Genomic DNA, 26,757 nt, shown 5'->3' on the forward strand with positions numbered 1-26,757 from the left:
ACTCAAGTGGCATTTTATACTTAACAATGACCTTTCATTACCTCTGCTAAGAACAGAAACTTCTATTCAGAACAGTTTATTAATTTAAAAGCAGACCTGCTTGATTTGTAAATGAAGTCTTTTAAAATGAATGAATATTATTTCATATTTCATCACACTATAATCAGGGAACTACCAGGAGATTCATTTAACCACAACTCATGTTTTCTTTTCTAAATGCGACATTTTATTTGTGTACATCTCTACATGGAAATGGTCGTCCCCCTTTTAGCCTGACATGTCTGCCTCTTATTTTATGCGTTTGTCTAAACCGCTGCTGTTATGGGACCGCATGATGGCACGACACAGACAAACATCAGTCTGCTTGACTGCACCTGGGGTGTAGTAACAGTTTGGGTCAATGCATGCACAGACCCACAGAGAGTAACCATTACTGCTCTGCTCATGCAACAGTAAACTCATTCATAGCTGAAAAGAGACAATATTCTAAAATGCATTTTTTAAGAGGCATCCTGCTGATTATCAGTGTTATTAAAAGTATTAGTTTTGGTTGTGAATTGGAGATGGACCCTCTGTCTCTCATACTGGGCCTCCCCAGCCGGCGATTAATATCCAAGAATAATAGGAGATTGTACTGTGTTCTCACCTATGCGGCAAGGAAGAATATACTACTCCAATGGATTTATGAAAAAGTACCAACTATTAAAGGTTGGCAAAGAGTAGTGTTGGATTTAGTGCCACTGGAATATCTTACATGTATACTGCATTCAAAAACAGATCAATTCTTTAAGGTGTGGGAACCATACTTGAACTATGTGGAACCTGATGTTTCTAATATTATGTTACAAGGATTCTCTTGAGTGTTTAAACTGTAATGGAACTGAGCTGGGTTTTTTTTTGTGTTTTTTTGTGTTTAGTTATCAGTTTGTTGTTTGTTTTATGTGTGTTTGTCTGTTTGTTTATTTTTTGGTTTTGAATTGTACACTGTATTATGTTATGTAATTATGTACTATTTGTGAAAATAAAAAGTTAAAAAAAATAAAAATAAAAAAATAAAAAAGTATTAGTGACCTTATCTTGTAATTACAACTTTGTAATCTCCTCTGTGGGTGCTCAGGGGTGCTAAATCTTTAATTTGTGTGTTAATCAAGAAGATTTTAAAAAAAATCTGAATAAATTAAAATCAATGACATCAACAAGCTAAAGAGGCACAAACAGAGCTCTGATAAGCCCTTGGAGCTACAACTACCCACCTGTCAGCACAGCACAGCACAGCACAGCGCACACATGCACACTCACACTCTAAATCCCCTAGCACTCATTATCCGGGATAATTGGTGAAATAGAGCTATGTGAGCAGCTACACGGAGGTCTACTTATCATCTTCAGACCTAAAGTCAAAGCCTCTATTAGCCACAACTACTCAAGGACCTCTTGTACTATCTACGCTCGTTTCCCACCACATTTTAAACGAGAGACCACCGAGTGAGCTCCACCTGGGACGGTGCCCACAATAACACACTGTCACAAGTTGGCCTGTCTCATCAGTGACACAAAAGATTTCAACAGTACTGGCATGATCCCCAAATCAGTTATGAGGCCAAAGTAATGACAGACACACTAAAGACCTAAAGAAGTCCTGTTCCCAGCACTGCAGAGGTTTCGTTATGGACACACACTGTGCTCGATTGTGATTAAACATTTGTATATATGACACAGCGTTCATTTTAAATACCCATCTGGAGGCTTGGATTCTTTTCTAAATCTAAAATTGAAATGTAGGAACGCTCATTTATAGTTTCACCATTTTATTTTAGGGCTTTATTAAAATCAGCTCATATGGTTTCAAAATAAACACAGTAAACATTTTCCTCATGCCTTTATGGTCTCAGTCACTTGTTTATTTCATACAACATGATGCTCATTTGGTATACAGTGGTGCCTTGTTTATCACGATAGTTACGTTCCAAAAATAACCCGCGATAGGTGAAATCCACAAAGTAGCCAACTTTATTTTTTACAGTTATTATAGATGTTTTATGGCCGTAAAATCCCTCACTACACACTTTATACACTTTTCTCCGACAGGCTCGAACACACTTTTCCACACGTTTAAACCTTCATAGAAAAATAAGTCCAGTATCATAGAATGAAAGCAAAGGCACCCGCGGTTGCCTTTGACGGTGCAAAATGTTTTTGGCTAGCAATGGAAGACTTATGTAAATTTGACAAGCTGAACGCATTCTGTACTGTACAGAAGACTCGGCACGAGATTGACTGACAATGGTCTACAGCCAACCAGAAGGCAGAACACAATGTGCTGTAAAATTCTGTTACATTCTGGCACACACCTTGTTGCATAACAATCCACAAACCTTTCACAGCAGAGATAAAAGTAAAAACTTTCCCCCAAATTTAAAATATGAATAAAATGAGCGTGGATCGCTTTTAAAATGACAACAAATTTAGCTGTACTGGTTTATTTAGACACAATTCCAGCTTCTTATATGTGAATATTAAATCTCATGTATACATTTTTTTAATAAACGAAACAATGAATTGATTAATATTATAAAACAACTGGCAGATTGAAGATGATCATTACCTGCAGCATTACAGTGACCTAAATTGCATTTGTTGAGTCTGCCGACACACGAGCAGGGATAGAGGAACAATTTGGCAGAAAGGAAATATTGATGGAGAGCAGGGAAAACGTTAAATTAGTAAGGAAAGATGTGTGGGGGTTGTGGTTAGGGCAAATCAACCCACTGCCGCCTTAAAATAAACAGCACCAGCCGCGATTCTCTCAGAGAGTCAATTATGGAGCAGAGTTCAGCGCTGCCACTCTGACATTAGGAAATTCCTGGCAGGAAATTCCCTTTATCTAGCAGCCAGCCAGTTTAGCCCAGCCCGAGCCATCGCAGTCATCACCATTATCATTATCATCAGACATGGAGTCGGTTCTTCTACATCACTTCTGGACAGACACGTAGAAATACAGAGACGCTGTTCCTCTCTGACTCAAAACACCAAAGTCACAGATATGGATAGAGACACAGGCAGGGAGATAAGACGATCCTTGAGTGTGCGTGAGTCTGTGCACGTCTTAAGGGAAGGAAACATTCCCTTCCTGTTGTCTGCAAACACTTTCCCCTTAATTTCCCCCTTCTTACATAACGATGTCATTTGCACAATCTTACCACTCACTAAATAATCTATTTTTTTTTGCCTCTTTTGCTGCAACTACTGTCAAGTTACTATAATGACAAATATTATGTGCTGCCTCAACATGAATCTGCAAAAAAAATCTACTGAGTGTTGTGCGAACGTGCTTTTTTTCTGCTTTTCAATCATCTCATACAAGTATTCTACAGACATCTCATCATCTGTCATGCCCCACTTGCTTTATTATTTGTACACCTTAGTTAATTGCTTACCTTATGATCCGCTGGGCAGCGTACTGGTGGAGACATCGAAACTGTGCTGACATGTTGGCGAGTGCAGCGAGACAGTTGGTGTGCAGGTATTTATCCTGGAGAAGACGCACACACAAGCAAGCAGACAATACTGGCATAAAGATCAAACTGAAAATTGCTTTTAACTCAAACACTCCAATCATGCCAAATGCCATGTGTGTTAAAATACATAATAAGTACTGTGAAAAAGTCTAAACCCACCCCGACTGCTTCATGTTTTGCCAGGAAAATGGGAAATAAGTGCAGCGATTTACTGCAATATGTGCAAGAATACATGGAAAAACATCATGTAAAACATTTGTATTAGCTTGTAAGTCAATATTTGTTATTCTTATTAACCTTATCCTGAACCCCCTCAGGCAAGTTTTCTTGTAATTTTGTTAACTAGTCTTCATTTATAGCTCTTCAGGCTTCTTGAAGGTTTGCCCTTCCGCTTTGGCTTTTTCACAGCCAAAGCTGTTCTTTGGGTGTTAGATACCTTTTGGTATGTCAGGCATGATTTTACTGAATTGGCAGCGTGTGTGTTTCAGTAAAATGTATCTATAATATCTGTCTTATAAAGTCTTATTAGGGCAAAATATATTTCACAATATTAACAAATGATTAAACTTCTTATAGAAAACGACTGCCTGGTTTTTTTTAATTTAATATGAAGCAGCATTTGGGATGACATACCAATACTAGAAAACTATTGCCCACTACATCATCTGAGCTGGGAATGCACTGAACATCAGGTCTGTGTTAGGACTGAATTTGCAATGACAGACAGTAAGAAAAAATGATGCAATACATATTTCAGTAAACCACAGCCTAATTTTGGGTAAAGACATTATGATCTCTGATTCCTTGTATCCCCCCCAGCACTGGGGAATTAGATGAAAAGTTAGTGTAAGGTCAGCTATTGAAACTGCACCAAATAATCATTTCAGGGACTGAGAATAATGTGCTAAGCTCTGAATGCACAACTATGTAAAATGTGACATCAAGAGAAAGGGAAAGTACATTTAGACTGAGAAACATTTTGCATGACAATTTTCACAAAGGGAAACAATCTGAAATACAAAGTATACGGTATAACACCTCATTAATGTCACATCCTTGTGCTCTTTCTCTCATTTGCTTCGATGAACAGGGGTCTGATTTAAAAAAAAAAAAATTAATTGAATTTTTTTTTTTTTCAAAAAAAAAAAAAGTCTTTTGCACAGGACTGTAACATATGCCTCTTTCACAAATGTACAAACGTCTTCATCACCGTGTGTTAATTTTACCCTTGTCCGGGTCATGTTGAACTGGATGGTGCGAATCACCACCAGGATGAGCAAACTGCCGAGAGAAATCTCTGTTAGCGATCTCTCTGTGTACCATGTGACGTTCTTTAATATCTGTGAGATGGAGAGGGACAGAAGTTAGACGAACCAGGTGAAAAACGTCAGGAATCATTGACTATTACCACCAAGAGAGACGGTTAACAGCTGAGACGTAAAGTGCGTCTACCTACCACCTCATGGATGGACCGGTTGAAAGCATCGTCCTCTGTCAGGATGAGGAGAATGATAAGGGCCATGTAGACGTGATGAGAATTTCTTTCCTCTACGTGGTAAAGGATCTCGAGTATGGGCAACACCTGAGACAAACAGCGGGAAAAGAAAAGGAGTCAAACATGTATTCGGGGTTGACATCTGCAAGGCTTCTGACTTTGTGTGGATTTCTCATGCCATGGCTGTATAAGAAGGACATGTTCAAGACTACGGCGGCACTAAGTCATTTTACTTTTGAGCTGGCCAACAGATGAGGTGTGAGCCACAGCTCTGAAAAACAACTCTAGTGACACTTCTTATTCTTCATGGATCATCTAACCAGAGACAAACCACACATACAAAACTGGGCAAAAATCCAAACAGTCTTGGAAAAGAAGCCATTAAACAGCTCAAAATTACCATAAAACATAATGTATACACATTCCAAAAAGGGGTTATTCACATTATTCTATTTAACCCAATTTACTAATAGTGCCAGAGGCGAACAAGTTAGCAGTTAGTAATAAACATACGCAGTAGCACTGTTAGCTCATTACACTGTCACGCAGCATTGCTTCATTGTTGAGCAAAGAGCCTAGCCTCAATAGTAGCCTCCCTACTTCTGAACGAGTTTCAAAATGTGACTGAAGATTAAATTTATGAGGATTTCCAAACAAGTCTTGGAAACAACCTCATAGAGTTCTTCTGTTGTGGTTTGTTCCTCGTCTTAGCTAACAAGGCAAAAAAAAAGTTATACTACTCCATGTTAAATCATTTGTAAATTGATCTGAGATGCCAAAGATTGATTTCCAGTCACTAAATATCTTTGAATTTATTATCTTATAAGGAACAGCTGGCACGGTCCCACGCAGAAAATCAACAGCAATCCCCGCACTAATCTCGCCTGTTCACCGAGCCACGGCATCGGTCCTGAATGACGAAACTTCACGGCCGTACTGAATGTGTGTGTGGAAGGACTGCATGATGTGTTTTATTAAGCAAGTGTGTTATTTGTTTCCAAAATGTCAGATTCAGATTCACTTCAATCCGACCCACCAGATTGTCCATGTCAGTTCTCGACAGCACGTACGTCCTCATGTTGGTGTTCTGGTGAAGCAGGGTGTACAGCAGTAACGTGGCCTGGTCGGAGCGCTGCTGCTCACACAGAGCAGTGTACAGACTGTTGAAATTGATCTGGAAAGTGTGAGGTTGCTCTACAGGCAGCGATGATGTGTCTGCATGGACAATGGTAAATATTATCAGGATTAGTATTCACTGCCTTCTTTCACATAACTCAAACAAACAACTGTCCCAAATATGTTTTGGAACATCATAAACATTATGTGACACAGCGCAGAAAAAGAGGCAGACCGAAAACAGTAAAAACCAAAATTCTGTTTGTAAGTATGTGCAGTTATATATTTATATAAAAACTATTAAGAGGAGGCGGCTAGTCTGTGATATTACTTTCACTCTGACCTAAATGTACACCTCTTGTACTGAAGTTTGTGTCCCAGTGGCAGGTGGGTAACACATTGGACTTAACACTTTGCCAATTGTCAGCAATTTACAACAACTAACCTGCGTTAGTAGTAAAATTTTTAATGAAATAAGGAAATACATCCCTTTAGAGTGAAGGTTTAAGATTTTTAAGGATTTGAAGTGGGCCGTAGCACTCTTGACTTTGGGAATGTAAGCAATACAGAGAAAAGCATTTAGGAAAAAAACAAAACAACCAAAATAATGCACTCCAATATCACTCTGTTCTGATTCAGTTTACATATTGAAAAAGAGCAGTGGGAAGAAAAGCACACCTTTTTAATGCCACCCCTTCACCGTAAGTTACCAGTTAATATTTATCCAGCTTTCGTACTGATATGAATCTCAATAACAACATGACAATAACACAGAACATATACAGCTACTACGTAAAATACACATTTTTATCATGTTATCTTGTTTTTTACAACTCCATAAATCCATCTTTAGCTCGGAGGGATAACTCCATGGAGACTGTGGCTGATGTTTCTTAGAAACCTAATGGAGGTCTTAAATAAGAAGTTTAATCATTTACGAACGCACTACAACTGACGGAGTATCTATGTGCGTCACTACTAAACCACGATAATTCAAAGAACAGACACAGTTTGACTTCTTCAAATCAGAGATTCGTAGAAAATAAAAAGATAAATAATGAAATCTGTTTTTTTCTTGATATGTTCGTCTAATCTGATTTTCGCATGCTGTGTTACACACGCCTTGTTTATCTAGTACATATTACCTTGTGTGTTTCTGAAACAAGTAATAGCCTGGCGGTAGGGGTTGGGCCATTCAGGCCCATCTGTCAGATTGGCTAATACCAGCAGTAACAGAAGACTCTGATTGGACAAAGGTAAAGGGTCATGTTCCTGGTCTATCCCAGCTCTGCTGCCAGCTCCACCCAATGTGAAGACACTCCACAGACCGCCTGCAAAGAGCAAGACACAATCTTTTTCACCAAGGGTTTTTTCTCTCTTATTAAGTTTTATTTAAAACTGTAAGAAAAGAAATGTGGAATTTAGAGACACAATTAGAGGTACAAGAAAGCTTATGTACAGATAGACAGATAAATACGTTGTTGTTTTTGCTCATAATGCATAAAAACCAATAAAAAAAAAAAACCAAAAACAGACACACAAAAAAACAACCAACCATACTGTCATATGAGAAAGCATGGATATACTTCCTATAAATGGCAACAAAGAGTATCTGGATTAGTTGTAACTCGCCGAGTGGTTTTATATATTAAATATGAATTTCTATAAGTTGAAGCTGGTTCATAAAAAAAAAGAAAAAAGGCAAAAAAAAAAAAAGGCAAACACAAGTGAAGTGAGCTCAGAGTAAAGGTCAAGCATCTTTAGCTTGAACACAGAAGATGACTGAACTCATCACAACAGCATAAAAAAGTATTTTCTTTCATACACAGTTGAGTTAATAAAGACCTGCAGTACATTAGACAACATAGAATAACTGCAAAAAATGGTGTGAAACAATGGAAAAGGTTGCTTCAGACAAGAGAGAGGTCGATGAAAAGATACAACTCAATTCACGGAACATCTGAAGTAGGATCAAAGAGTACTCGCACAGAGGGGATGAGACACGGCAGAAGCACTCATAAGCTTACAGAAAACCAAGCTTAAACGTACAAAAGAACATGCTCAGGGAGTTGCATTCACACCAGTCTATAGCATAAACTCTATGTGGAGAAAGCTAGGGGAAGATCTGCAACAGAGAGTTTAAACGGCCCTCCAAGAGCACTGAACCAAATCCCACAGAGCGCCCTCGATTAGCCCCGAAAAAAGAGACATTAGCTGGTCGACGCTTTGTATAGATGAACAAACACTTTGCTGAATGACAGAAACTAGTCAATCCAAACCCCAGATGCTTCGTTATCTTTTTAAGTTGATGTGGAAGTTTATTGGCAAACATTACTGGTGTTTTGGTAAGATTATCTGCTTTTGGTGTCTGTCACCTGAACATTGAGCTGCTTTGCATACTATATTGCCATTCAGTATGTGTCTGCTGTTCAGTGATGATCAGATTAGAGTACAGCGGGTTCCTACAGCTTCCTGTGGAGTCTAAAAGAAAACGTGTGTGTACCACGACTTGTATTTGAAATGAAAGTCACTGTGAAACTACGTAAACATGAGAAATTAAAAGCAACTTCATTCATTGTAGGAACATGAATCATATTTGAGGATCGACTGGACTGAAAACTTTAGTCCTCTGTTTCTACAGAAAATTGAAGTAAGATTCAGTTGGAAGAGCAGTTAGCTTGTACATGGAAATCTTATCAAAGAAATCATTTGACAATTGAGTCCTTTTCAGCCTTAAAAACAGATTTACACTTCAGTGGGGAAAAAAGAAAAGTATTCACAGCCAGACTGATGTAATCAAGGCCAAATAGGCACAATGGAGTCACGCACAATGGTTTGCAGCACCTGAAATTTGAAACAACACAGACGGCGCCACAGCACAAACGGAAAGTGGAACTACTGGGTTAGGGTTTTTTTGTCCCCCCCTCTTTCTTGTTGGGTGATGAGAGAGAGATGAGAGAATTTCTTGTAGAGCAAGCGAAGTGCTGGTGTTTTCAAGCATCAAGAGAAAGCTCAAGAAACATGAACAGCAAGGTACACAGATGACAGTCTCTGGCTCCTCCACGTCTAGCCAAACAGAATGCGTGAACCAAGTGTTAGAGTGCAGTTGTGAGCCCACAATGATCCAACTAGTGAGCTCAAGAACAAGCCAAGCAGATCTGTTGCCATCTAGAGCCGAAGGCTGGAAGAGTGTAACAAACGTCTGGCTGAAGTTACACATGGAGCCATGTTAATTAGCTGCCCTGAGCCCTGATATGACGCCTGTTTAAGCCGGCATCCCATCATATTATAAAAAAAATAACTGAAGAAAATTAAAGAGGCATTCTCATGTATCCTGTTTGGACTGATGGGAAACAAAAGCGTCCAAGACAAAAAGAACGTTTCTGACTGAAGAAGCCTGAAACTAATTTGTCTTAAATGACTTTGCATTCTGAAAAAGGAGCTTTTCAAACACGTTTCCCCCCCTTATTTTTCTCCTTATGTTTACATGTTGGTTCACTAATGACTAGCCAAGAGCTACTCCAACGTTTGTGTTTAGGAATGTGAACCCAATTCCATAGAGGAGGGGACGAAGCTTGTTTATATGTGGGTGAAAGAACATCAGCAAAGTGCTTTGACAACAACAAGAAAAAAAAAATAACCCCGAGAGATGAATTACATAATTTGCACTGGTCACTCTGTCTCTCCCTTACACACAAACACGCACACACACGCACATGATAAGCTTTCATTTCTGCTGGCCAGAAAGAGACGCGAGTGTGAGAGAAAACAAGATCAAGCGAGAGAAGGCCAAGCTGTGACGGAGCCCCGTACATCTCTTCACTGGCACCACAGTGACTAGCCCAGCAGTTTCAGAGAGACCGGTCTGGCAGCCACATTTCCTGCACTATATCTGACGCACGCACACACACACACACACACACACACACACACACACACAGCTCTATTTTACCTTAGTGGGTGCTGTTTGTTAGCCATCTGGCCTGGTTCCCTCTGCCTGTCTGCCTGCCCACCACATAAACCCAATAATGCTACCCTGCTTAGGCTGCTCAGGACCTGGCCAGCTGCCCAGTGGAAAAAGAGGAGGAGGAGGAGGACACCAGGAGGAGGAAGGGGAAAGTGAGGAAAAGAGAAGGTCACACACTCTCTCACAGAGGCTACTATGCTGAAATGAGAATCTGGGCTTTAGGACTTGGGGGGTGCTGAAAGGTGCTACATGCAAACCATGCCCCCAGAAAACCTTACTTTACTTGCAGGATGAGCATGTTACCAAAACAACCTCTTCATTATCTACACTTCTCCTCACAATGTGCACCCACAGTCTATAGAAACTCAAAGCCAGACCACACTGCAAGTTTCTGCAACAGAACATGCGGTGCTGTTGCTTTACTTGGCCTTAGTCTTGCATAATGACTACTGCCATCAGACACGCGAATACTGGCGCACAGAGTATTTAAATCAAAACATTAGGTGGGCTGAAAACCCTCTAAGTCCAGATCACCTAGATGAATTGATATTGACCTCGACTCTCACTTTATTTCTTCTGATGCAGTTCATAATGCAGGTTGTAGTAATGGAGTGAACATAGTTATATTTAAAAATTTCAGTCCTAATTAAGCTGGCTTGTACTCCTTAACATCTGACGACTGTCATTTTTCAGCTGCAGTAATTCCAGCAATAGAAGCAGGCTTATTAAAAAAAACAAAAAAAACATACAAGAGTTCAAATCTCTATGAAACGAGTGAAATTTTTGCTTTTCTAATTCAGGAGCAACGTGAACATGTAAACACCTCAGTGGAGACACTAGAGAAGGGAGCTGGAGTTGGAAAGGATTCCACATAGTTACGGCTAAAAACACAGCGCAGACAGACACTGGTCAACAGAGACAGACACAGTGTGCTACTTACTTATTTACTTGCATAACAGTGAATGAAATATGACTTCAGGGCCAAGCACGCAGATACACTGATACAAACACATGCACGCACACACACATGCGCGCATGTGGATATGTCAAACCTCTGATGATTATCTTAAAAAAATGCATGTGGGGAAACATGTTGTGCAGACGATAAATAAACACACTTCTTCACAAAAAATATGCTCAAAGCGCATTTATCCAAATGCAATCCAAAACCATGGTAACATAAACATATCCGACATATGAGAACATTCCACAGATTTTGTAACCGTCATAATGATAATACAAAGTTCTGCCACAACAAATCCTCCACTCCTAATAGCAAAATGAGAGCAGTCTCCAGTCCAAGCTAGAAATGCATCATTTTCTGTTAAGTGCGCTATGCCAATAATGTCACATACACGTACACATAGCGTGTCTGTGTGGCTGCTGCTAACTCAATATTAATCATGTAGACTGCAGATGACAAACTGCAGAATCAGAAAGCTGTTTGTGTCATTACATATTTAACAAAAACAAAGCCAAAAATGCAGAAGACGGAATGTGGAAGTAGAAGTACACTCCATGATTCAGTAGCTTGTAGAGGCACCTTTAGCAACAATAATTTGTATGATAAAGTGTATGACTTTATCAGTCTCGTACATGAATGTGGGGGGTTTCGAGACACTCTTCTTTACAGTGCTACTTCAGTTCAGTTGAGGTCTGCGGGCATTCATTTTTGCACAGCTATCTTAAGGTCTCACCACAGCACTTCAATCAGGTTGAAGTCTGGACTTTGACTGGGCCACTGAAACATGTTTACTGTCTTCTTTTTCAGCCATTCTGCTATAGCTTTGCTGCTGTGCTATATTGTTGCATGACCCAATTTGGGCCAAGCTTCAAAGATAGCTTCACATTTGAATCTAGAATAGTTTGGTACGCAGAGGAGTTTATGGTTGACTCAATGCCTGCAAGGTACAAAACAAGCCCAAATCATCACGCCCCCACCACCGTGCCTTACAGTTGGTGTGAGGTGTTTGTGTTGATATGCTGGATGTTTGACCAAACATGGTGCTGTGCATTATAGCCAAACATTTCCATTTTGATTTGTCTGTCCAGGGGAATTTGTTACAGAAGTCTTGTGGTTTGTTCAGATGCAACTTTGCAAACCTAAGCTCTGCTGATATGACTGTTCTTATGACAGTCCTGAAGTCTTCTTCTAGTTGGACTGTTATGAACTTGCTAAGTCCTGAAGAGTCTGAGATGTAGTTGTTTTTTTGGTTTTTTTTTTAATATTTCTCTGCCCTTGCACAGTCTGACCTCAGGGTACATTTGCTGGGACATCCACTCTTAGGAAGTTTGGCAACTGTCTTAACAGTTTTCCACTTGTGAAAAATCCAGTTATTCTGAAATAGTTTTATAACCCTTCCCTGATTGAAGGGCAAAGACAATTGCTTCTCTTAGATCATTGCTGAATTCATTCCTCCTTGGTCCAGATGAACAAGCGGATAGATCTCTTCCTTTTATAGAGGTGGTCACACTTGCAGCTGATCAGTTAAACAAGTGCCTTTGATTATCAGCACCTGGAGGCTAATTACCAATTGAATTCCTATGGAAGCAGAGGGAGGGGAGTGAAGAGGAGGGGAGGAAAAGCTCCTGAGTTGCCAGTCTGGGTGATAATCCCCCCTGCAGACGCTTGCTCAGACTGAGACAGCAGAGTGTGTGACAGACATCCTACCCCTTAGACATTAAAATGCCAAAGAAACTCAAGAACTGCTTTGCTTTGCCAAGGTTCTTGGTTCTTGGAAAAAATCTGTCCACGATTCAAGTGTTTAGGCATGGCAAGTATAAAAAAAACAAAACAGGTAGTGTCATAACGCGTTACTGTAATCTGATTACTTTTTTCAAGTAACGAGTAAAGTAAGGGATTACTATTGCAAAAACGGTAATTAGATTACCGTTAGTTTCCCGTAGGAACGCTGCGTTACTGCATTACTAAAACCGTGATTTTTTTGCGAGAATGTCTCATGACAGTGACAGTGACATAAGTTAGTGACAACAGCTGTGTGCAGATCAACAATGGATCACATATCGATTGTGGGAGAGAGTATGAGTGTGCAGCGTTTAAAGCGTGGAAGTACTGACCTTACTTTGAGTTTGATTCCATAAAATGTGACAAAAACATTAGCGTCCATTGTGCATGGGAAGAAAACTTATTTTTACAGCGGAAAAAACCCCTAAACTTCCAAGCAAGCACGGAGTGCAAAATGACATAATGGGAAATTCACAGAGAAACTCGCGGATTCTTCCACTGACCGCGGCACACCTGCACCAGGGTAAACCTCCGCCTACCGCAGTCCTGCTTTACAGGTGAAAATAGAGCAACAGGACAGCTGAGTCTTTGACTTTATTTATTTTCTGCTGTGTTTTACTTGCATCTATTTGAAAGACTGAGTGTAAACACAAAAAATATTTTATTTTATGTGCTGGAATGTGTAGAAAATAGGTTTAAATCTTAAACTAATTTATTCAAGTCAGAGAATGTTGCATATAATTAAATTTTTGCTTGATGCATAAAGTTAAAAGATTAAAACTGATAAAACAAGTTAAAAAAAAGAGACTTTTCCATTTGATTACATGTTGTATGATGGATTATGCAAAAAAAGTAGAATTGGGCTGAAAGATCTATCGCTTTATCACCTCTTCAGGTTGTAAATCGTGTTTTTAAAAAGTAACTAACTAACTAAGTAATTAATTACTTTTGAAAATAAGTAATCAGTAAAGTAACGGATTACTTTTTTGGGGAAGTAATCAGTAATTAGTTACTGATTACTTTTTTCAAGTAACTTGACCAACACTGGTCATAACTAGTCCAGACCAAACTGTGTGTGTGTTTAGGGGTTACATCTCTAAATGAACTCCTCACACATTCTTTCCTTTCTTTAAGAAATAAAACAACTGTGAATAGCATAACCACTGTGTGGGAAAACTGCACAGAAACAGTTTGTGCGTTTGCTGATATTTGTTGAGCTATTAGAAATATTGCCTTCCACTTCAAAAATGTTTCTCCACATTTGTAGTGCTAGCTATTTGCTGAAATACCATTACCACAATTTACACACATCTGCGCCAAAAACGCCATTTTGGATCGTTCGCAGTCACTTTAACCCCCTGAGTGATCTCTTCCTTTACAATAACCCTCAGTGATGGATACATAAATAAGATTGTGTTATTGTTTCCTTTATTAGGTTCCAACTGGTTTATTGTTGGAAACGCACTCATTCACAGGAAACAATAACTCTCCTCAAATGTCTTAAACCTAATGTAATGAGCACGTTTCAAAAATGCAAGGAGTAGAAAGTACAGATGTAACAAATAAAAGTAAAATGTGGTCAGAAAGCTAAACGCTCCAGTAAAGCGCAGATAGACGAAGATTCTACTCAAGTACAGGAACAAAGCATGTGTATCCTTCTCACCCATGAAATCTTTCTGTGACATCCTTTAGTACACGGCCACATTAATACAGATGAATAATACTGCTCTTTGCCTCAGCTGTATTTTGTCCTCTGTGCTACTTAGTTCAGTAGACTGAGATGATAAAATGAAATCGGCTCAACATAAATGCCATCATTCAACTCAGAGCACTATTTTGCATAAATATAGCTTTGCATGGCTCAACAGTTGTAGTCTAGTTTAATATCAACTGTTATTTTCGACTGATGACTTTATATAATCGTTTTCGCAAGCTGAGCAATCCCAACCACGAGGGGCAAACTGCCCTTCAGTTGTGAAACTGGTCTAATTCTCCTAACTAGCCAAACGTTTGCTAGTATAACGAAGTTCAAGAAAGTCATCTGATAGTTACTGTTTTCAGAATAACACCCACTTGTATATTCTGTCAGTGCCAAATGCCTCCATGCATACGAGACACAGAGACAGAGAAAGAAAACAAGTGTTGTTTCTGAGCTCTGAGCATAAGAGGGCTTGTGTCTTTGTTGGTCTGCGTGTGTGTGTATAAGGGAGGCGGCTGCAGACAGACAGGCTCTAGAGGATTACAGAACAGGACAGGGCACCATAACTCATCGAGCTGATCACTGGCCACAGACAGACAGGCTGGCTTGAATGGTGATGGCTCACTGATAGGAATCTGCCACCAACAACCGACAAAGACCGTTTATCCGTGGGGGAAACCCGGCCCTGTTCTCACACTGAAACAGGCACACACAGTGCACATTACCAGCTAAAAATGCACACAACAAAAAATCCGCTCATTTTTTTGTCATTCATTTCAGCAGCGTTGCTCTCACTTTTATTTCTCAGATGCGTCGGGTCAGTTTATATTTTATAAAATCCCCCACACCCCAACATAACTGTAATGTATAAATCTTACGGCGTGTGGATGTGTTAATCCAACAGTTTGATTTTGATGTGTTGCTAGTGGCAACATCACTAGAACAAAAGACAAAAATGGGTGAGGAACACAAGGAGTCGTTATGGAGACAGAAAAGTAGGCACCCAGTTAAATTCACACAGGAAAACCCCAACCAGCCAGTGAATTCAATTTGGCATGTTATTGAGAAATTATTATATTTGAATTTTTTTGCAGTGTGTGTTTGTGTGAGAAACAATATGAGACGGGGAAAAATATGAGTCTTTGGATGTGACTAGACACATCGCTGCTTCATTTTAGGCAACAATTTGGAAGGAAAAAACAGGTGACTGCATCTGAAAAGCTCACCACAGTCCCCTAATGCAATAATACAGTAATCTAAGGGCGTTTTCACACCTGCAGTGTGTCCGTTTAAATCAAAGTAATTAGTTTTCCCCTCTTGGTGGGGTTCATTTGTGTAGGTGTGAACACAGTAGAGCTAAAAAACCTCTCATAGCCTCGTATCCTTTGTATTCTCAGTGTGGGAAGGTACCATAGATGTGCAAAGGTCTGTGCAGGCTAGCAACTAGCCGTGAACTGAACATAAATTCTCTGAGTTCTCCAATAGTCCAGAACACAGCACCCCACCACAGATACATGCGGCCAGTGAGCAGACTGAACATTGTCACGTAGTTTTCAGTGACACATTTTGATTCATCTGAAAACAAATCAGACCACGGGGAAAAGCTACAAGTAAACAAACTAAAGGTGTGAAAATGACCAAAGTTCCAAAGTTTTACAGAAATGTACAAAGTAAACTGTTTAAATATTCACACTTTGACTACGAATTAAAAATAAAGATATTTCAATAAAAACATAAACACACAAAAAGTGGGATCTGCCTTCTTATCTGGGTAGCAATCTGATTAGTAAATACAATAATAATTAAGCTTTCCCTTTTTTTATCGTGTGTTGATGAGTGTGCTCGTACTTGCCACCCCTGACGCCAGACCATAAAGCAAGCCGCCCTCAGCTTTTGGTTCGAAAATGTGGGTTGAAGGAGGAGGACACTTCTCTTGCCTTATGAAGTTGTAGAGCAGGGTCTTCACCAGTCGACTGGTTAAACACATGCTGTGGAAAAGGGATGATAACGGTTTTAAAAAGACAAAACTGGACATTCGGACTCAATGTGAGACATAAATGCACATTTATACCTCAGCGCATATGAAAAGTCAAAGGAAATTGGGCTTGTTATTTTATTTGACTTTATCCTCCCTTTTTTCTTGCATCACAAAGAGTATGGAGTAGTAGCTGCATTCGTACTGGGTTCATCATTTGTCTCTATATTCACTGCTTAGATTAGGCCTTAAAAGTAAAGCACACATAAAGAATAAAGCCCTACAGTTGTGGTCTTAGCTTTATTTCAATTCTTTAAAATTAGATCATGTGTGAATAATTGAAGGGCTGAACAATAAAGGTTTTGAATAATATAAGGAGGCACGGAGACAATCACTCTCATCTTTAGCACTTTAGTTTTCTTTATTAGATATATAATAAGTGAAGCCTTCCGCAAAAGTTCTGAGAATAAAAGCACTGGGGTTATTTGGTCATGTTTAAAAGTGTTCCTTACCTGCTAAAGACAAGAAATGCTAATTTTAGAAACAGAATAGGAACAGATTGTGAGGATTTTCTCCAGAGAGAGAGGAAAAAAAATCAGCTCTTTTGCAAAGTCAGCCTTAGCACCTTCCTAGTCGCTGATCACGCCATATTCTTCACAGTGCAGCAGAAAGCAAAACGCACATATGTGCATGCAGGTGCGTGTCTACAGCCACGTCTAACAACCCGCTCTCCATTTACACGTGTCTATGTTGGGCATCAATCTTAGTCAGTTTTCCCTTCTTTACACGTAAGCTGTAATTTCTTGTGGATCTAATATCACTGTTTGTGCTTTACTTTCTGGAAACACTAAATCTTATTAGATGGCCTTCAAAGCTGTTTTGTCACTTGAAAACCTTTCATCACTTCAATCCACTGAGCCAAAGTGCTCGCTTTGGTTGTGTTAGTCTAAACTGCAACTATTGGACTCAAACAAAATGCATCAAAATACAGCAGTTATCTAAATTTAATAACATTCAAGAAAACCATTTCCATGTACAGGCTTGCATTAACATTTATTATAATAAACAGGCTAATGTTTCGCTCTCACACTGCTGTGGCTGTGATTGGCTAAATTAGTTTTGTTTTCTTCTTTTGGTATCAGTTAAATGGGACAAGGACAACCAACAGGTTAATTTTATGTGAGTAGATTATTTGACTGAAAAACAAAAATATTATGGGGCTGTATTTATAAAAAATACAAAAAACCCTATTATATTTATTTACAGGTTCAGACATTTTAGCTCCCCTCCCAAAAAATGCAATCTATTGATCAGCTGATTTGGCATAAACATTAGTTATGGACTGCAACTTATAGTATGGCACAGCAGCCTGAGGGCTCTTGGCTAACACCTTGTGAATCCTGCAGAAGTCAAGCCATTAACCACCGCATAAATATTTCAATGCAACTATTTTTCCCCTGTCACAATTACATGTATTATAACCATTTATTCCTCTGCCCAAACAGGATCTTCAAGCTTCAATGATACAATACAATAAGTTCCCCATAGCTCTGGACAGTGACAAGCATCAATGCTAGTGGAACGATATTAGCCATGCTGCATGCAAACACCCTGTTGTTCTGTGGAATTATCATCAAAAACAAAAATAAATCACTGAGTCTCGTTTTCTCAGATGTGCCTGAAGACTTGTGCAGGTCTGCAGCCAACAACAGAACATTTGGTGTTTTTGCTCATTGCTTAGACGTTTTAGAGTCAGACAAGCCACTCTAGCAAGTGAACAAAAATGGCAGACTGTGAAGCAGCAGCTCATTGTTTATTTTAAGGTTTGCCAAACTGGCTGCTTTGTAGGCATTCTGCACATGCACTGCGCAGTCATGTAGATACACTCAGTGACTATTTTAATAGATATACCTATTCAGCTGCTTATTAATTAAAAATATTCAATTTAATTTGCATATAGCCACAAATCACAGTCACCGCAAGGGATGTTTTATAATGAGGTAACGACTCTACAATATTAGAGAGAAAAAAAAACAAAAAACAGATGCAAGCACTAGGTGACAGTGGGAAGGAAAAACTCTCTTTTCACAGGAAGAAACCCCTGGCAGAACCAAGCTCAGGGAGGGGCAGTCATCTGCTGCCACTGGCTGGAGGTGAAGGGAGGAAGACAGACATATATACTATGTCCTGAAACCAGCCAATGATGTGACAGTAACTCATTTAGGCATGTTTAAATCAACCTGCTATCTCAAGGGTTTACAGAAGATGGTATAAAAAGAGAGCAAATATGCAGTTGGCAGCAGTTCACAGGGTCAAAAGGCCTTAAGGCAGGGTGTCCAACTCCAGGCCTCAAGGGCCGGTGCCTGCAGGTTTTATCACACTGGAACAACACACCTGAATCAAATAATGAGTTCATTACCAGCCTCTGGAGAACTTCAAGACATGTTGAGGAGGTCATTTAGCCTTTTAAATCAGCTGTCTCAAACCTGCAGGTAACCGGCCCTTGGGGCTTGGAGTTGGACACCCCTACCTTAAGGGGAATGGTCAAATTGCTTTAAGAAGGCAACAGTAACTCAAATTGCAACATTTTGTGGAAGAGCATCTCTGAACATGCAACCTGCTGAACCTTGAAGCAGGTGGGGCAGCAGAAGAGCACACCGGGGGTCACTCCTGTCAGGTTATGTTGCATGGACTTCGCAAAATTGTTGGATAACAGAAGAAAAACTTTGCAGCATTCAGATGGTAGGGTCAGAATTTGGTATAAACACCATGAAAGGATGGATCCATCCTGCCTTGCATCATCAGTTCAAGGTACTGATGGTGCAATGCTGTTGGGGAGATTTTCTAGAGACACTGCGACTACCTGAGGATTGTTGCTGACCATGTCCATCCTTTTATGACCACAGGGTACCCAGATTTAATTTGTGCCACTAAGAATTCAAGCAGGTCAAGCAAGCCAAAAGGGGGACCAGTTTGATATAACTAATAAAGTGGCTTGTGAGTACATAATCACATACAAAACACTTCCATTTCTACCTTTTCTGTTAATATGGGCACTTCAAGTTAAGTGTAGTCTTCAGTGGAGTGTGAGCGAGTGTGTTTCCTCACCATCGTCCCTTCATGATGTGCTGGTATATAATTCCATCTCTGAGGATGTCTTTGTAGAAGAGCTGATAGGAGAAGAATACCAGCAGCACGGTCACTGCCTCAAACAGGATGCTATAGGTGATGTCACTAAAGAAAACAATGTAACACAAAGAGTTCATGTAAATAAACAAACTCAATTTTATAGCTAAACATCTGCATAAAATAATATCTATAAGCATTTCATGCATGCTTTCAAACAGAATAGATTGATATGCTCTCTTGGCTGCATTGATGTCAACATCTCTTCATAAAAGGATGACAGAGCACTGCAGTTAGCTGAAGGTGGCAGCACTACATATCATGCCTTGATGGTTCTTTTCAGACCCGTTTTATGACTAAAAACATCTTTTTTGTAAACAGTTTATCCATTTATATCAAAAAATCCAGACTCTACAGTACATTTCCTACCTTGCTAAAATGCCAATTCTTAGCACACTACAGGTCACGGAGTTATAAAATGATGCTCATATGTACGCGCCCTTAGTTCAGTTTTCAGCCTTCTTCCTATTAATCAGTGACGAAAAATGATTTTTTTAGTTTGTCTGTTAGATTTCTGCCAATAAACTCCATTGTTTATTGGCTGAAAACGGACAAAACTTTTAACTTGGAAACTATGATTTTACTAGTGTGGCATATATTGTCAACATATAGAAATAGCTGTATCAAGATTATCATGTCACATTTGACCTCTGATCTCTCCTTCACTATCAATAGATTGATCTGAAGGTGATAATAATGCTACATAGAGCCATCTAAAACTATGTTTCTTATTGCCATTGTTTGTATCGATAACCTATAACTATCACATTACATTGTACCTCTGACCTTTTCATCAGGGTCGAATAAGGTCAACTTTTCATTTGAAGCTTTATCTTTAAAATTGTCTGTTTGTATTGGCAACATTTGGGAAATGATACTGGTATATGGGGATTGTAAATATCACATTACAGTTTGCATCCAAATATCACGTCACATTTGACCTCTGATCAAACGTTTACATTTCACATCTGCCTTTATTTTACGTTGACCCCAAGATTTGCTGTATCTTTAAAGAAAGTATTGGCAAAAGAAAGAAAATGAGCTGCTTAGTTAGTTAGAAACACAGGGTGGGCCATTTATATGGATACATCGTAATAACATGTGAATGGTTGGTGATATTAAAGTCCTGTTTGTGGCGCATTAGTATATGTGAGGGGGCAAACTCCTCAAGATGGGTGGTGACCATGGTGGCCATTTAGAAGTCGGCCATCTTGGATACAACTTTTGGTTTTTCAATAGGAAGAGGACCATGTGACACATCGAACTTATTGGTAATGTCACAAGAAAAACAATGGTGTGCTTGGTTTCAGCGTAACTTTATTCTTTCATGAGTTATTTACAAGTTTCTCTTTGTTCACAGCCATTGACATGTCGAAGAGGTAAACATGTGAGGAGCGGATTGAAATCGTGTTGATATCTGGTGAACGCACGTCACATGGCCCTCTTCCTATTGAAAAAACAAAAGTTGTATCCAAGATGGCCGACTTCTAAATGGCCACCATGGTCACCACCCATCTTGAGGAGTTTGCCCCCTCACATATACTAATGTGCCACAAACAGGACTTTAATATCACCAACCACTCCCATGTTATTATGGTGTATCCATATAAATGGCCCACCCTGTATACTACAGTGTATATACTGTAGTGTAATATTATACAAGAAGCTCAGGTTGTTCCTGTTCAGCCATTTAAAAATCAGAACCTACAATCCGTGACCTACTCTTACATAATATTTCTGTAATTAATTTAAGTAAACATTTGTCATACTACTAATATCCAATTCAGGGCTGAGGGGAGCTGGAGCCTATGTCACCCGGACAGATCAGCTCTCACAGTTTGCATAGAAACAGTGCATTGTGCATGATAAAGGCCCAGTCATGTCAAAACATTGTCTTTTGAATCCAGTACATACTTAGAAGCTCTGTGTGAAGTCTGCACATGCACACTGCACTCTTTAAGCCAGTTTTATGGGCTACTTAAATTTCTGTTTTGAAATTAATTCCATTACTGCGTGCTGTTTTTTAGCTTTGCAAAGTACTTTGTCACCAATCAGCTACTGTTTTAGTTGGATACCTGTGAATGGAAAAATAACCACTCTCGTACTCGTGAGACAAAGCCACAAAAAAGGCACAGGAGTCTGCTTGGGACTTGGGGGAAGCTAACTAAAAGAATGGTGGGTTTCCCATCCAAGCCAGGAGCACGTAGAGGGGAAATGGGCTAACAGCCACAAAGTGGTGAAGGGAAGAAAAACAGAGAGCGATTTTAAGCTTGGAACAATGAATAATGTTGGAATGTTGAATGCATTTACACAGGAGCCACAGTTTGATGTTTGGAGACAAGAGAAGAAAAGGAGAGCGAAAGGTGAAGAGGTGCAGAGAAAATAGAGGCAGACGGTGAGAGAAGGTATCCGGAACGACGCACAGAACAAGTGGAAGATGCTGTGACAAGAAGAGGTCAATCATGATTCGACAAATTTATTTTGAAAAGCTCGAGGAGATTGCTTTTCTAAACATATTGCGTGTACTTTTAAAAAAATCATTCACTTATTGATAAGTAAACACAGAGGATGTTTGTGTTCACACCGCCCAGCGGGACTAAAGCCTGATACAATTTTTCAAACATTATGTTCCCTCCACTCCCACTCCCTGGAAATGCTCCTAAACTTTCATTCCAAGCTTTTTCTCTTCCCCCAAACAACCAACACTTTCGCTCTTTCGGATCGCCGTGTTGCCAACATCAGAGTTCCAGCATGTCAGTATGCCGTGTTCCTTAATGGATTTCATCTTCTCTTGGTTAGTGACTCAAGACAAGAATAAGCAAGCGCAGCACGCAAACAGAACAACACATACAAACTGCTTTTCATTAGCTCCTAAGTCACTAACATGCTACTCATATTAACAGGGGGAAACAAGTGATCACGGACTATTACAAGTCCAATCACTCAGGCAATGTTTTCAAACATTTAGGCTGTAAGCATCTTTCTCACCGTTTCAGAATAGCTCTGACATGCCCGACCTTTTTAGAGTGTTTAATTCACCTTTTTCCTCACGCAAAAGACGGGAGAGACTTACAGCAGCGGCACTTCAACGATCAGGTGAACAAGGTTGGACAGCAGCTCCTCAAGAAGGTCTTCACTTCCTGTTTCTCCACAAGGGATTGATAAAGTAAATATATGAAAAACACTGAATATAAGACAGTATCAGGTTAGTTGTCGCAACTCTGCTCGACTAATCTGCCACTAATCCAATCCTTAGTTCCCACAGGTCGCTCTGTGTTTTCATGTCCATTAAACAGAGGAAATAACACAGTACTATTTAATAAGGATATCACACAGAATCCATTTCATACTTTCGTCATGATTATAATTGCAAAAGATGAACAAATGATGACAAACCGGTAGAACAACAAAGTCTAAAACTGTTTAATGTTAAATCATATTTTCCAGCAGTTTAGCACGATAATTCCTAATGACATAATTAATTATATTAGTGTGTCCTGAACTCACATAAGCAGCAAGAAACTGATGGAAGGATAAACCATTTTGCAAAGACCAATTAATTCAACTTCATTCAATTTAAGAGACATTCAGAATTGGCTTAAGTATGAAAGGAAGTCTCGTACATTTGACAGTTATTATATGAGACATCTAAAACTAGGCCATAACCTCTGTTACTCACTTCCAAGAACTCACTTGGAAACCAAAAACGTAAAGAATGCTGAAGATTTCCTAACAGATAACGTGACGTTTTGCGTAAGGTGCACTCAAGTGCAAAAAACTCAAGAAATTTTCAACATTGCTACTGATTCTAAGAGAGCACCTTTTTTTTTTTTTTAGCAAAATCTTTTCAAGCTGACTCTTTTGTGTAGTCTGTGGCCCTGCCTGTGAAAAAGATACTGGAGCTCACCTCCGCAGGATCCTGGTGCCCTCTCCTGGTAGGAGAACTGCTGGTGCAGCTCAGCTTCACTCATCTCCCTGATGAAGACCTTGAGCAGGCAGCGAATCATGAACAGTGCATTGTGGGCCTGCCAGATAAAAAGCTGGCTGTGGAAGAGAAAAACAAAACCAAGACATCTCATGGGCATGCTTCTGGGTGGTTAAAAGATGGATTTGCATTTCATTTAACAAAAAATTACTAGTGGCAGCTTTTCAGCTAAAAATCAGGGCTCTCAGATGACTGAGAGTGAGCCAATAGCAAGTCTTTGCACAGCCTATGGGTGTAACAATAAAAGTATGTATGGCTGAATATTATGCTCATCTGCTACTAGTAAAAGTGATAAATAAGCTCTAAATTGGCATAAAAACTTTGCGAACTCGTAATCTAAGCGTTTCTTGATTAACTCTAACTCCAGCAATGTCGATGAAGCTCAGTCTTTGACACAGTTTTGTCTTTTATACAGCTTTAAACACACTGAACATTTTAAAAGTGTTTCATGTGTATGAGGGCTTTTATTTTTGAAAACTAATCTTTCGCTTCCTGCTTTCCTCAGGTGCCTTGTAGAGCTTGTAGTGGCTTCTGTAAGAACAGACCTGGCACTACTTTAACATCTGTGGAGCGCAGTGACACTTCTGGGCTGATTCTGAAACATCTGGTAAAAATCCATTGATTGTATCCAAACTTAAATGCAAAGTAGCTCTGACTGAAGTATTATCACTGTGACACGACCACAAAGAAGCTGGGGGTGAAGAATTTTTGCATTATGCTCAAAACTAGGCCATAACTTCTCTGATATGCCATTTACAGCTGACATTAAAATGACATGTTTACCTGGATAGTTATCTACACACAATGTGCAAAGGCATCTGAAGGCAGCCAGATCACACCGTTATCAAACCCTAGAAATATGTAAATGCAATCCTTACAGCATGAGCAGATCCTTAAGTGGGGAAAAAACAGTCTGCCCAACATCTGGAAAGCTCTGCTAGTAGGGGAAAACCTCTTTTTTGACAAAGGAAAATTAACTAGAGGAACTTTAGCTGCTTTGTCTCCCTTCATCTGTGATGTGGCACATTTAAGAGGGATTCTATGCCCAACCTAAGGCTCTGGGTTTTGAGAAAGAAGTGTAACTTAACAGGAAGCAACATACTTAATCCCCTTTTTAAAACCTTTTTAAAAGGAATAAACTAAACATATTTTGCATTTAATTATTCCGTTACATGTACCTAGTAACTCCCCAAAACTGCATAAGTTTGAGAAACAAACACGAAAGAAACCACCCACTGCAAGCCAAGTTTCACAACCACTAAAGACCAATACTGAGGTGTATGTCAGTCTCTGCAATTAACTATTTGCACACACCAATTATGTCACACCAAGAAAATGTGGATTTGTGGGACAGACCTGCTATGAAATGTGAGAAAAAGAGAAGAGGAGCAATAACTCCAACTTCTAATGCTGATCAGCACAGAAGGAAGAGTTCCCACCCAAAACATTTGGTGACTTGGGCAGAGTCGGTCTCTGTGGAAATGGAGCTTTGGCTGTGAGCGCTGATTATTGCCACATACGTATGTTGATAGTTATACCTCTGCAGTTTTTCTCATGGGAAAGTGCAACTACTTCAGCGTTCCTCTCTCTCTCTCTCAAACAATAAGTGGCCTGCACTGAATCCATCACTGACAGTCAGTACTTCCCCTCTGAGGTTCTCATACTCACTCTTGGCATTCTGTAGAGATTTTCAGCTCTTTGGTTCTTCCCAGGAAAATTCTCACCAGAGCGCCAAAGTTCCCCGTTCTCGGATTGTTTTCAACTTTGGGGGGGGGGGACAAAACTTTATTATTAAAAGCTTTACATAAACTACAGAAACCTCAAAATATGATAATTTAGCATTCAGTAACTTAAATGTTATGATTAAAATTCAAACTCTTGAGAAGTCAGTTTTCTTTGGGACTACTCAGACATATTCTTCCATAAACACGTATTATGTGAAATTATTTATGTAGTAGCTAACATACTGAGGATCTTGGCCAGGGGTATGACAGCTTCTTCCAGTAACTTAGAGTCTCCACTGTGAAACAAAAAAAAAAACAGAAGAGAACAAGTCAGGTTAAAATGGACAGAAGGAGCTGACTGCTTGAGTAACCTTCCCTCTGCTGGAAACTCAAGGTACTACACAACAATAAGATGCAAGTCAACAGGGACAAAAAGAACAAAGTTAAACAAATGTCTGAATAATACATACAACATGCAAAGATACAGAGCATGACTCAGTTATAAATCATGGTTTAGTTAAAGGCACTGGTCGCTCATCTTCTTGTTCTTTTGGATGCTCCCATTGGGGGTCACCAGAGTGGATCATCCTGCTTCCATCTGACCTAAACCAAACACCCTCCTCTGCATGTCCTTCTCCACATCCATGAACCTCCTCTGTGATCTTCCTCTTTTCCTCCTGCCTGGCAGCTCTATATTCAGCATCCTTTGCCAAAGATGTCCACTCTCTGTCCTCTGCACATGTCCAAACCTACAAAACTTAACTTCCCTCCCTGATTTTGTTTACAAAATGCTCAATCTGCGCTGTCCCTCTGTTATACTCATCTCCAACCCTGTCCATCCAGGTCACTACCAATGAAAACCTCCATTCACTGCTACAGCTTTACATTCTCACAGTAGCTCGGTGCTTGGAGAGAAATCCTCCTAGCGCGAATAAACGTACCTGTTTGGAGGCAGAACCTACAGAGAACGGGGCTCTAATGTGATTGGTCACGTTGATGGACACTTCAGGTTACTGTGTTAAACTGAGTTACGATGTAGAACCGAAAGAAACACTGTATTTGTTTACAATATGAAAAATAAGAACGCTTTCCCGATCTTACATAGCTTCTATCATTTAAAAAAAAAAAAAAATCATCATAACGAGAGGCACACATAATTTCTAAGAAGAAGATCAAATTGTTTTATAAAATGTGAACAAATATAAAATAGTTTATTGTTGCTACCAGTTGTACACATCTGGCTACAGGGCTCCACTGTAATAGTTCATCCAGATAATATTTCAGGTTCTTTGAACAGACAGTCTGTGGGGTGGATAGGAGAGTAAGATGTGACAGGCTGTTGTTGG

At 39.6% G+C, this 26,757-nt stretch overlaps 1 protein-coding gene across 6 annotated transcripts in view; it reads right to left on the minus strand.

Moving 5' to 3' along the window:
- Positions 1-26,757, minus strand: part of dym (dymeclin) — a 63,883-nt gene that overhangs the window by 27,908 nt on the left and 9,218 nt on the right. For 5 of the 6 annotated variants that reach the window (XM_085414066.1, XM_085414064.1, XM_085414065.1 and 2 more), the window contains exons 3-13: positions 25,655-25,707; positions 25,356-25,449; positions 23,610-23,746; positions 22,776-22,848; positions 19,625-19,750; positions 16,390-16,529; positions 7,275-7,460; positions 6,050-6,228; positions 4,975-5,100; positions 4,745-4,858; positions 3,438-3,532 (exon numbers count right to left, since the gene is read on the minus strand). In XM_085414066.1, the coding sequence (XP_085270192.1) occupies positions 3,438-3,532; positions 4,745-4,858; positions 4,975-5,100; positions 6,050-6,228; positions 7,275-7,460; positions 16,390-16,529; positions 19,625-19,750; positions 22,776-22,848; positions 23,610-23,746; positions 25,356-25,449; positions 25,655-25,707 (1,323 nt within the window). The remainder of the gene's footprint in view (positions 1-3,437; positions 3,533-4,744; positions 4,859-4,974; positions 5,101-6,049; positions 6,229-7,274; positions 7,461-16,389; positions 16,530-19,624; positions 19,751-22,775; positions 22,849-23,609; positions 23,747-25,355; positions 25,450-25,654; positions 25,708-26,757) is intronic. The other variant, XM_085414067.1, reaches the window with a different exon arrangement.

The sequence above is a fragment of the Rhamphochromis longiceps genome, linkage group LG7 (assembly GCF_057381845.1).
Source record: "Rhamphochromis longiceps isolate RC_006_pf linkage group LG7, R_longiceps_female_GT1.1, whole genome shotgun sequence".
Lineage (NCBI taxonomy): Eukaryota > Metazoa > Chordata > Actinopteri > Cichliformes > Cichlidae > Rhamphochromis > Rhamphochromis longiceps.